The sequence below is a fragment of the Lytechinus variegatus genome, chromosome 5 (genome assembly GCF_018143015.1).
Source record: "Lytechinus variegatus isolate NC3 chromosome 5, Lvar_3.0, whole genome shotgun sequence".
In the NCBI taxonomy this organism is placed as follows: Eukaryota; Metazoa; Echinodermata; class Echinoidea; order Temnopleuroida; family Toxopneustidae; genus Lytechinus; species Lytechinus variegatus.
The window spans coordinates 12,741,990-12,755,056 of record NC_054744.1 but is presented as its reverse complement, the minus strand read 5'-3'; the positions used below and the strand labels follow the sequence as shown (position 1 = coordinate 12,755,056).

Sequence of the window (13,067 nt, the reverse complement as noted above, 5' to 3'; positions counted from 1 at the left end):
GCCAGATATTGCGTATCAGGCAGAATTTATCTTTGAACAAAAAGTTGCGAGCGAGCAAAAATCAGGGGGGGGGGGGGCTGGGCTTCAGCCCTCCTACTTTTTCCCAAAACCGTGTACAAAAACGTAAAAATGACCATATGATTGTGAATTTTAGCATGGTCAGCCCTCCAAAGGGTTATTGTAAGCACGTACAATGTAACTTTGAATGCAATGTAACATTTCAACCAAAAAGGCAAGGGCAAAGCGTGAAATTTAGATTTAATATACTGACCTGCGATAAAGGGGCATTAAAAAGATGACGAAATTCAGGATCACCACACGTATTTCTTTCACAAATAATAATACCTGCATATCCATTTATCCATTCATTGTTAAAGTTTTGAACCTGAAATCGGCAGGAACACGGAAACGGCAAGGGCGTATAGGCCTAGGGGGGGGGGGGTAATACTCGGGAAGTAGTGCGAAATATTTTGCCTTGGTAACTACAATGTTCAACATCATATCCTCATCGAATTTCAATAATTATCCAAGTAAAGTATATCACTGTTTAATCTATGAAAAAACTAATCAATCTAATCCTTGTTATATAGACTCTTTGAAAAATGTCACATTATTTTGGCCCACTCATTTTTTTTAAATCAATGCAACGTATCCTAAACAGATTCCTTAATACTCGTTTGACTCGTATATCGACAGTCTGCAAAAAAGCAATAAAGTACGCCATGGATCTGCATTGGATAGACTCTAATCATCCAATAAAACGGAGTACAAAGTCCGCATTTTGATCAAACAATCTATTTTTGTCAAGTTACCTGGACGAATTTGGACCCCATGATACTGTCTGTCACTAAGCTCTAAGTTCATTTCTACGTACGGAGTACCATAAAATTAAACAAGATCAATACTATAAGTTTGATCATAGGAATATATGACGTATATATTCTACACATAATCAGCACAGTATTACAATCCCGGATTACAATAAATGCAGGTGATGTAGATAAACAGTAGGTTTTTTCCAGCGCAGTTCATTATCAGCCGGGCAGATTCTATACCAGTGATGGTAGAAAGGCGGCCTGAACAGTCAATGGGATATTCAACTTGTTTGTGTAGGCTTTCAAATAGTGACACATAGCTGAAATCAACGTGGCAAATATGGACAAGGTGTGACATTGTGAGTATAATTGACTATAATTATTAAGGACTGAAAAATCGTATTATATCCAAGCTTCTCATCGATCTGTATAATTATGTTCTTCTTATGATGCATATTTACCACACTCTAAAAACTGTGGTGTTAAAACTGACATCAATTGGTGTTAATAGAGGACCACACCCTGAGGTGTTAAAATTACACCCTAGAGATTGAACATAACACCAAAGAGTGTAAATGTAACAACCAAAGGTGTTGTAATACCACATATATGTGTAAAACTATCACCACCAATTTAACACCGGTGTAAAATAACTGATGTGGTGGTCCTCTATGTACACCGGTTAACACCACAGTTTTTGCTGTGCACGGCCATAATTCATAGAAAGACAGGTATATCAAATAAGATCCTCGATCGATGATCGCTTATGGGACTCGATCCTCTCGTTTTGTGTGAATATCCTATAACACATCCAGATGTATTCAACAACTACATGCATGGATACGTTATAATAGTTGATTGAAATATATGATATTCACAAAACTGCATGGTGAATATATTGTGATATTCTGCCCCAGGTATTCTGTCATAGGCCCACACGGTGAGCCGTAGACGAAAATCACAACATAATGTGCGTGAAATACCCATTTAGGCTGTTTTCTCGTGTCTGAAATTGAAAAAAAGAAATCTTTGAGTCAATTCGATGCAAATATATTTCATTGTCATGTCATTAAAAAAAAACAAAAGACTCGTAATAACAGAAAAGTGCATAAGAATAAAAAGTACATTTCACTTATCAGTCACAAATAATTAATAAATGCATCAAAATAATAAATACATGTAAATATAAATGTACAAATTTACCCTGTTTGCATGTATGTTAACACACAGATCCACTGCAGAAAACAAAAATTCCACATACAGTGGAACCATGCAACTTTCAAATGGGTACTCAATCATGCAAACAGTCTTTAGAAACAAACTATTTTCATGGACATTCGTGTGAAAGACAACCTATTGAAAATAAGTCGATTGTATGTCCAAATATATAACTACGTGCCTGTGATTCTTCTTGTGATTTTTACCTAACTGAAAAATGTTGCACAATTCCAATGCAACCCAAATAGAATTTAAGACAATTTTTATGTCCATACGACTATATGCCTAACGTAAACGTTTTCTGCGCCTAACTGAAACATTATAGAGTACCAAATCGGTGACGTCACAAATTTCCTCCCTGGATACTCAGCTCCTCCGACACCACACCCCGGTCTATAATTGTTATATTATAAATGTTTTTATCACTAGGCACTTCATCGGATAAACCAATGGAATATTGATGGTAATGTTCACGTGATACACATTCGGCAGTCACCAAAATCTGAGCAGCAGAACAAGTAAGACGGCGTCCGGAGAACTCCTTGATATAAGCTCGACACCTAATTATTGAGCTTCGCGCGGCACTGAGCGAGACTCCACGAACATGGATCCGGTATCTATCAGTGGTAGAGAAGGGAGAACTGTAGCTGGTGGCAGGAGAATAGATGAGCAATGGAATGGATACCAGTGGAATATACCACTAGACGAGGTAAGAGAATATAAACTAATGATCACGTCTTTCTGAAGTTCTCTGATTTAGCCCATGAGTATAGGTCTTTTTTTTATTACCAACCTCGAAACAAGGGTTTCGTTCCATTAGATGCCATGAGTAATCCATTTCGTAGTCACAAGTGTTCCATCCATGAATGCCGTGACTTCAAGTAAGGAATCATATTGAATTTTGTCCCATGTATTGTTCGCCATTTTCGATGTTTTCGCATCCTTTATATGTGTTTCATGTACGTTTAACTTAAGGAAAGCACATTTCCATGAACTTGGACTACAATAAATGAACTTATCCAGGTGCAGGTGTGTGGCGCTACAATGGTGGGGGGGGGGAGGCTTGGGTGCAAGAAGTGAACAATAAATTCTTAGTTGCTCGATCCCCCATTTTCGCGCACACGATATTGATAACCCTAACCCCCCTTTTCTATTTTCGTTTACATACAGATAGTTGACTGTGACTCTGCACCAGAATGTTGTCGTAATTGCTACTATAATAACAAAGGAATGAGCAAAAAGAAGAAATCCGTCATTGTTTTCTTCATCCTCGCATTGTCCGTTATCCTCACGGCTCTCGTCGTCCGATTCTCTCTCGGTAGCATTGATATCATTCTCGGAATCGGAGACCAGCGACCAATCATCAGTCAGGATATGAATTTCTCACCGCTACTCTGCTCCAGTTACAGCATGGTCAATGTTCCAATGCAGCAGAATCCAGTTCCATTGTCGTCGTCGTCGTCATCATCGTCGTCACTATCATCGTCGAGGTCTTCAGAACAAATGAAACCAGCAATGTTGCACTCTTATACTGAAAATAATATTCCCCTGTTTGACGCATATATGCTGCTAGACACACCCTACCGTAGCTACCAAACGAGTTCTTATACCGTTCAGGAAACGATGGCATTTCCTAGCCATGAGTATTTCAATTATTGGGCCTCACATTTTGACTCTGGCTCTGAGGTGACGATTAGTCTTTGTCCGGACTTAGACATAGAACTTTACCTTGTGGAAGGCAAGGGCGACTTGGATAAGATTCTTAAAAACCGCCAAGTCACTGGATCCTTAATACACACCTTTTCTCCTTGTTCGTTATTTCATAAGGCTTCTAGTTATCACTTTTCAGTCTTCTCGTCTCCGGATACCTATGCCTTTGTTTTTACAATCGCAAATACAGGAACACCTAGCAGCTCAAATACTTCTACCATTGCTACGTTTTCCTTTAGAAGGAAAGAGCTTGTATTCGATGAAGTTGCCTTATACGCGAGCTGCAAAAATACAGAGCACTGCTTGCTTCCCGTCCCGAATAAAGCCAATTCGATAATGATAGAGATGAAGCAAAACGCGACTGCATGGCCGATGACGATTCGAACAGAATGCATCCCGTCAATCGGAATGTACTTTGCCTTTTTTCTTGGCATTCCAGCAGGTGCAATGGTTTTCCTTGGGGCCTGCGGCGGAATCCTGTATCTGTGCCAGATGTCTGTCATGGACGACATCGAAAGAGCTGAACGTCGGCGTCGTCCTCATCCAACAGCCAGTCATTCAGCATCAACAACGTCATCATCATCATCATCCGCTAGCTCCTCTACATCGGGGACGATGTCGAGACTGGCTGCGAATCGACGAGCGTTCAGGACGACGACGTCACCAAGGTCGCCTTTGGTCGATCACGATGTGCTGTCGGCGATGGCCGAGGTGAATAGACATTATGATCTCCCACCAACGTATAACGAAGTGGAACACGTTTCGTCACCAGTTGAAGATCGACCTCCTCCCTCTTTTGAGGCAACGCAGAACCAACAGGCCGAAGATCCTCCTTCTTATGACAGTATTATGACATGATCAAAAATCATTTCTTATATACCCTCTTGGTCTATGACTGTTAATTTTTACTTTAAAATCGCTGTTTAAAATTTTAAGAATGCTGTTTGAGCTCGCCACTCTTGTTATAAACATTTTTTTTAAGTTTCAACAAATCAAAACAATAAGCTATAGTTTAAAAATTTAAACAAGTTTTTAAAGTGACAGGCTTAATCAACGTGCTTATTTTTTTTAAACAGCGTTTTTTTACAGTGTCCATTGTCTAATTTCCCCATATAGCTCACTCTTCTCTCTTATTTACTACCTTTATGTTATCTTCCTTTCTTAACATCTTTCTCCCTCCCCCCCTCTCTCTCGCTTTCTTATTGCTATTCCTGAATTTCCTCATTGATCTATATTTCCTTTCTCATTATCTTGCCTATGTTTAATTGTACTTACCAGCACTCTTCTTTATCTTCTTATGTTTTCCATGTATCTCTTAATACCCCGTTTTCCAGTCTTCCCCAATTTCGTAATTTGCATGATTTTGCAAAACAATTAGCAATAACTAGATATTTGCAAACGATGTGTTTCTCAAATTCATGTTCGTTTAGATATACAGTTGAAATTGGCATGAGATAAAAAAAGAAGTTTACTTAATATCCTGGCAAGCCTACCTAAGTCTATTTGTTTATGTACTTGTTATTTGTTTACTATAATTATGATGACTAAATTCATACGATAATTATACTCGTACAACAATTGGTCTGAAAAGATGACAAATTGTCTCCTGATATAAATCTAAACCATGTAAACAGTAATTAGTTTGGCTTGGCACGATTATGATGAAAAATATTATACAGTGCGTATCAAAAAAAAAAGTTTACACTTTGAAAAAGCCCTGGAGCTAAAAAATATACAACATGTGCGTAATTTTTTCACATATAATTATGGGTTTGGGTCTCATCTATCCAATGAAGGTTAAAGTTTTGACAGAATGTTACACTTGAGTGAGCACTGTCCATTTTTGTAAAGCTCGCAGAAATCTGTAATCTGAAATTTCAACACTAAGTAAGCACAACCTTTACCCTTTTTGTGCCAGCTGGATCTGAGGACATAACTGAATCTGAACAAAAGTCTTTATCAGACATCTCCAGCATTTTTCACTAAGTTTTTATCATTTAAAGTTGGTGTACATTTCATTTTCAGTTAATACTTGTTTCTCCACACTTTTACCAAGCTTGGCAATGATTAACAAAATGAAAATCAAGCCTAAGCCATTTCATGTAAATCACAGCTCAGTGTAAAGCAAATATCGTCACGATGGACTCGGTGTGTGGGGGAGTGGGATGGGGCGCAATGCACTCTTCGAAGTGTTTTGGGCAAGGAAAAAAGTTAAAAAGGTAAAAGATATCTTCATATCAATTTTACTTGCTAATTTCCACGTGTTCTTTATGATTAAGGTGTACTTTTATTCGCATAACCATTTCAAAGGTCTGCGAAAATCATTTTTCACCAACTTTTCAAAACTAAGTGGTGCTCACTCAAGCGGAAACAGTTATTTCGTCATTTGCTTAAATGGATCTGTACCAATGCTAAAATGTGGAAAAATCGTCAGGATATTACAAAATATATAATTTTACAGGATTTTTTCTAAGTGTAAACTTTTTTTTTAAAAGCACTGTATAGAACATAAAAACCAAGGAAACCGTGTGAAATTATAGTTATTGAATTTATGAGGTTTCGGTGAAACAATTATAATGTATGTGTAACTTCATTTTCATAGAGCAACTGAGCTGATGATGTCAAATCCTCACTTTATTTTGCTTAATATTTTCTAAAAATTCTTACTTATCTAATTTTCCATAGACCTTAAATATCTCGCCTGTATCGATGTTGGTTTGGCCTTCGGTAATGATAGAGTTACACATTAAATTAACAGTAGATCCTACTTCTTCCAAAGAAAAAGGGGGTAACGTCATCAGCTCATCTAATGAATATTCACGATAACATATATAACTGTTTTACTGGAATAATGTAGAATTTCAAAATGCCATCACCCGCTTTTTGATCAATTTTGTCAGTGTTTTGCTGTTAAAATTTTATTATTTTCAGCCATTAGTTTCATATTATACCTCAGTTGTCATAAGAGTTCATCCAAGCTAATTTTATACGGTATAAAGTACATCTACACTGTTAGAAAAAATAAAAGAAGTTCCTGCAGCAGAGTCTCGAGAACACCTGTAATCTTACCGAATTGCGTAATCTTACAGGAAATTGGTATTTGATGTATGGAATCTTACAAATTTCCTTGAATAAAACACCCTTTTCCCCTTTTTAAACAGACCTGTTCTGTTAAATTGCAGAAAAAGTTCTTGTTTTATAAATTTACAGAATGATTCTGTTATTGCTTTCTACAAAATCTTCTGTTTATTTTCTGTAAAATCACGGGTTTTTTACCAATTTCCTGTAAGATTACGCAATTCGGTAAGATTACAGGTGTTCTCGAGACTCTGCTGCAGGAACTTCTTTTATTTTTTCTAACAGTGTACATTCATAGGATGAAACTTATCATGTATTCAATATTTTGTGATTCGCGTTCACCATAGTGGATTAATATAGTTTTGCAATGAAGGATATTGACCGGTCAAAAAAAGATAATAAAAGATAAAGATTATGTGTGTCTACATGTGCATGTACATATTTTTTCATGTTCTTATCATATTTTAAATAGTCATCGGATAATTATGCACAATAACTTTGCCTTTTGTATTCAATTGATACGCCAATATGTGATTGAACAGTTTTATGGTCCTGGCGGGTTTCCCCAATGTCAAAGATCAAGTGTAACGTCATCTAGGTGTCATCGGAGGTCATTATGTCTTTTCCAAGTGAAAGGGAAATAAAAAAGCAGACATCACAGAGGGGATAGATTACTGTACACTGTTAGAAATTTTCTTCTAAAAAAAGGACCTGCAGCAGAGTCTCGAGAACACCTGTAATCTTACTGCACTATGTAATATTGCATGCATTTGTGTAAAATTACAGAAAATAGATATTTGGTGTATGTAGCCTTACAAATTTATTATAATAAAACTGTTTTCCCCCTTTAAAAAAAACCCTGCTCTGTAAAATCTTTCCCGTTTTAACAATTTACAGAATGATTTGGTTACTTCTTTATGTAAAATTTGTTTTTAATTTTTCTTCTGTAAAATCTGCTTTTCTAACAGTGTACTATATCCATCTTATTCACGCCGTATATACAGCTAGAATTTTCTTGTGATAAGAATTTTAATTCAGGCAACTGTGACTGAATATCTATTGTCTGATAATTACGTGATAAAATATATCGATAAATTGCACATTATCGTAAGAATCAATATTGTTTTTTTTAACGTTATGCTTCTGATCTCATGCAATAAGACAAATTAAATATGCACATAATTATACTATAATTATGGTAGATGTTCAACTGAACATAGCCAAAGATGTTCGAAAAAGAGAGACACAGAGGAAGAGAGGGAGGGGGGGGGGGGAAGAGGAGAGAGAGGGGGGAAGGGGTGGCGATTCGGATAGAAATGTTAAAAAGCATATGAACTACTCCCTAAACGGCCGCCTTGTATCACCATTTCCGAAGGTAATTCTTGCCCTCCCCAATCCCTGACAACCCAAATAAAACACATCTCCTGTGACTGTTTGGCCTTCCTAAAGTACGATTACCATTTGAGTTCAGTGGTATTGTTGTTTGGAATAATCGGAAGCATGGTAAGACCAACAACAAAACTTTGAAACAAAATAGAAAAGCAGAAGGAAAAGGGTATGTCAAAACAAATATGTCCATTGCCATACTATCAGGGGGTGTTTGCCTTGGGGAGAAGGGTGGGCAATATATACTTATGTATTATTTTTTTTGTAAAAATGTGCAGAAAAAAATGTGCAATAAATTTCTTATATATCAACCAAATCCCTGAATCACTTAATTTTACAAAACCATTACTTTTGAGGATGATGCCATACATTCAGTATTTGTACTTTATTACAGGAAATATAATGTAGAGCGTTGTGGCCCAGTGGATTAGTCGTCTGACTTTAAAAAGAGGGTCGTGGGTTCAAATCCCAGCCATGGCGTAATTTCCTTCAGCAAGAAATTCATCCACATTGTGCTGCACTCTACCCAGGTGATATGAGGTGAATGGGTACCTGGCATGACTTTATTCCTTGAAATGCCACCGCGCTGTAAAAGGCTGCGGGGCTAAAGCCAGGGTAATAATATCCAAGTCATTTGGAAGCGCATAGGGACGTTATGACATAATGTGATATGCGCTATACAAGAACTGCGTTATTATTATTACATAAAATATTACATTTTGTGTAAATTTGAAAACAAAACGTTACAATCATAGCCATAAACATGTTTAGGAAGAAATTCAATCACGATTTATGTTATAAGAGAAAAAAATTGAATACTTCAAATTTTATTTGCGAAACTACAAATGAAAAGGTGAGCTGCCAATTCCATAACGCTTATGATAAGAAATTGATTTTTTAAGAATTTAAACGAACTATAAATTTCTGTAAGTGATTTTTATTGTTTTGCTTTTGTGTGCTTTGTTTGCTCTTTTTTAAAATTCAGTTCAATTTGTTGGGGGTGGACTTTGCCCTTAATGAATGATGAGTTGTATCACTCAATATATCTAATTAAACAAAGGCATGTATTGGTCAGAATGAAGGGGCGTTATAATGCATGTCAAAACATTGAGATAATCATGCTGAATTTGTCAAACAGAAACAAAGAACATAAATGATGCCTGAATCTTGTCTCGATACCAATGAATTTATTTTGACAGATTCGATGAAATCAAAGCTCTTTGTTTGATCCTCTGATGTTATTACCGAGACTTCACATGTTCTCACTTTCACTTTTTGTTTCAAGAAACCATCCACAAATTTTGATTTTCATCAATGAACTGAAAAAAAATAAATAAAAATAAACATCAGGATTTCGTCTCTTTGGTGCTCCATTCAGCATGTTCAGTGTGGAGGATGGGGGGGGGGTGATAATAGAGTTTCTATCAAAACAAAATGGTTGAAAGCTAGGCAACGGAAAAGGTTACTCTGAGTGATAATAATCTAACCAGACAATCTTCAAATGCTGAACGAGGAAAAATGGTGGATCAGTGGTAGAGCGTCCGCCTCATGAAAGGGAGGTCGTGGGTTCGATCCTCGTCCGAGTCATACCACAGACTTACAAAAATGATACCTTCTGCCTTCTTGCTAGGCGCTCAGCATTTAGATTGGAGAAGGGTTATAATAACATATAATGTTATGCAGGGCCCGCTGGTAGAGCAGTTTCCTAACTGAAGTGGCTAACCTGGGTAAAAAAACGTCGTTATTATTATTATTTTTATTATTATTATCATTATTACAACTGATAATTCTTATTTTTAAAGTGAATTTCCCAAACTTCAACTCTTTGACAGGCTCTAAGCTCCTTGAACATGTTGAAGTAACATACATGTATGTACAACTGTTACGCAAGTTTGTGAAAATAACATCAACATTATTTTGTCAGAGCGACATCTGTTGACTATCTGACCGTAGAAGAAGCCCGGAGAAGAAGTTCTTGTCAATTGACGTGACGCGATCAATATAACTATTACAGAACAAACAAGAATGAACAAGAGGGAGAGGTGGACCTAATTTAGTGGGGTTGGGGACGTGGGGGGGGGGGGGGGTGGTATAGATGTGACACAATGAATGCTGGACAATCGAAGTTGAACGGGGAAAGCGTATAGCAAAAAACGAGAGTGAGTGGAAGAGAGGGAAATGTAAAGAATAAAATACTTCTCAATGAAGATTTTTTGAGAAGTTGATGGGTCGAAATAAAGAAAAAGTATACCTGTATGAATGTATTTAATGCAATGAAATTGAAATTTCTTAGAGACAAATCCTTCCAATAAATGTAAATATACCATTTTGAAGGGTATTTTGTTGTAATGATCAAAACAGGCCCGTTAACACGGATTTCCATTAAAAATAGCCCGTTTTGTAAAAAAAAAATTTCAACTACATTTTTCATGAGATATAGATGAGAATGTCATTCTAAAGGATACTCTAAGTTAAAATCATAAATGATAAAACAAGGTCATGTTTATAGTGAACAAACCCCAATATCCGCAGGTTTTTTTTTTTACTTAAAATAAAAGGAGCAAAATTGATGCTACTAACCCTTTTCCATTCTCCCACTAAGGAAGTGGAAAGGGAAACAATAAAAAGAAGGGAAGAATAAATTAATGAAAGGGCGATATTCACTGAGAAAGCAAGAGAGAGAGAAGAGGGGGGGGGGGGGGGGGCATGCGGACAGAGATGAAGAGAGAGAGAGAGAGGGGGGGGGGGTGGTCGAGGGGGGGAGCATGGAGAGGGAGAAGGTGGGGAATATCGAAGCTCATACATCACGGGCTAAAATCCCAAGTTTTCTCTTCGCTGATATAGACAATGAAGCAAAATTCAAGCAATTGCCATATTGTGATATGAACAGAAAGTCAACCACAGTCATGTACTACACGATATAATGAGTAATGTAATGGGAAGCCTGTGGGTTGGTCAGGCAAAAAAAAACTGACAAGGAGTTCCTAATTTGCATAATTGATTGATCTCTTACCAGTCGACTCGGGTACATCCAATCAAGTCTTGTAAAAAGTATATACTCATTGCGTGATGTGATCTGGGTCGAGACATTTAATAGAGACCTTTTCAGGTATACTGCAAGGACAAGATAATTTCACTCGTCGTTATGTCGGAAATAGACACACCTCTCCAGTTGATTTTTGAGAGGAGACCCGGTCTCCAAACTACATGCACTTTTGCACGAATTCAGAAGAGTTGTCAACAAAGTTCATTCAGATTTATTTATTTATTCATCTACTCATATATTTATGCATTATTGTATTCATTCTTTCATTTAACTATTTGTTTTCTATATTCAGACGTAAAAGCAGATAAACACAAGTTTGCAGTATACAAGAAGAAGAAAATTAAAGTGTAGGATGAGAAAAAGAACAATGAGGAGGAAAAAGAAGAAGTGAAGAAGAAAAAAAAAGAAAAAGAAGAAAAATGAGGAGGAGAATAAAAAAAAAAAAAAAATGAGGAGGACAAAATGAAGAGAAATTAAGATTGCCATGATGATGTTTATGGTCATGTTGATTATATTTTCTTTTTCATCCACATAACGCACAAATTTAATCAAACCAGAATTCAGAATTAAGCAAGTTTTTGAAAAGTATTTTAGATTTCCCGGTATGTCACTGTATATTAATGACAAAAATCATTTCACTCTATTGCGAATATTTTTAGACAAAAATGGTTAAGTAAAAGATATTAACAATTAACACTAATTAAGCCCACTCATTGTCAGAATATCGCGTGATTCAGCCAGCATACAACCTTGTACTTTGATAACCATCTAAAGTTTATACAAAACGAGAGCATTATCCTCTCGCTCCAAAATTATATATATATATGTATGAATATAAAAATAGTAGTTGTAAGTTTTACCAATGAAATACATGATTATATCATAATCGAGTTGGAATTGGAGATTGAAATAACATTTTCTTTTTATGGTAACATGACATTAAAGATGTAAAAAATGCCAACAAGAAAAAGAAAAACGATGAAGCAAAATGTATACGCTTAAGCATTCATTATCCTGATTTTAAAAAATAAATAATCTATACAGCTATATTTATCCTATTTATCTTACATCGCATTTGTCGATAGAACATGTCTACTCATTAATTGGTTTATTCTGTCTCTTCAGATAGAATTCTCGAAAATTGCCTTGAAATAGTGATTCTTCGAATCTCATTAGCCTACATTTCAAGATTGCCTCATCTGTATGATTGTAATGAATTAGATTACAGATTATATTTCCGATTAACCGACTTTACAAATTTAATTTGCAGACTTCATTATCATATTCTTATGTGGGAGGACGAAATACCAATTTACCGATGTAATTTGGACACTACTGTAAACAATTATTAACACAATATCAAAAATGAATGCAAACATAATTAATCTATATCAAAATTAACGAAACAAAGTAAATTTTTCTGACGTGAAATTTCATATAACGCATTTGACGAAGAGAAATTGGGCGAAATACCTGGATCAAAGCATGGACCTATATATATATAGGTCCAAAGCGTTTCTAAAATATTGACAAATTTTGGGGTAGAAATGTTATTGATATATTCAGTCATTTATTAAGCACACATTAAAGGTGAAGCTCAACCAGACTTGAAATTGGGTGTAAATAAAAGCAAAAAACAACAAACAAACAAGTGGAATGCATTAGCAACAGTCAAGAAGCTGTAATGTTGTGTAATTATCTCTATTCATTTACACCCCTACAATACCATGCGAATTTTTAGTAAGTAGATAAACACTTTTATGTAGTATAAGAATTAAATGACTGCGAAATAAACAAACAAACGAAACTGCAAA

The 13,067-nt window shown here is 35.9% G+C and overlaps 1 protein-coding gene across 1 annotated transcript; it reads left to right on the top strand.

The window, feature by feature from the left end:
- Positions 1-628: 628 nt before the first annotated feature.
- LOC121415372 lies at positions 629-5,402 on the top strand. Its single transcript, XM_041608557.1, has 3 exons — positions 629-1,174; positions 2,463-2,742; positions 3,204-5,402. The coding sequence occupies exons 2-3, from the start codon at positions 2,638-2,640 to the stop codon at positions 4,599-4,601; spliced, it is 1,503 nt and encodes a 500-aa protein (XP_041464491.1). The 5' UTR covers positions 629-1,174; positions 2,463-2,637; the 3' UTR covers positions 4,602-5,402.
- The last annotated feature ends 7,665 nt before the right edge of the window (positions 5,403-13,067 follow it).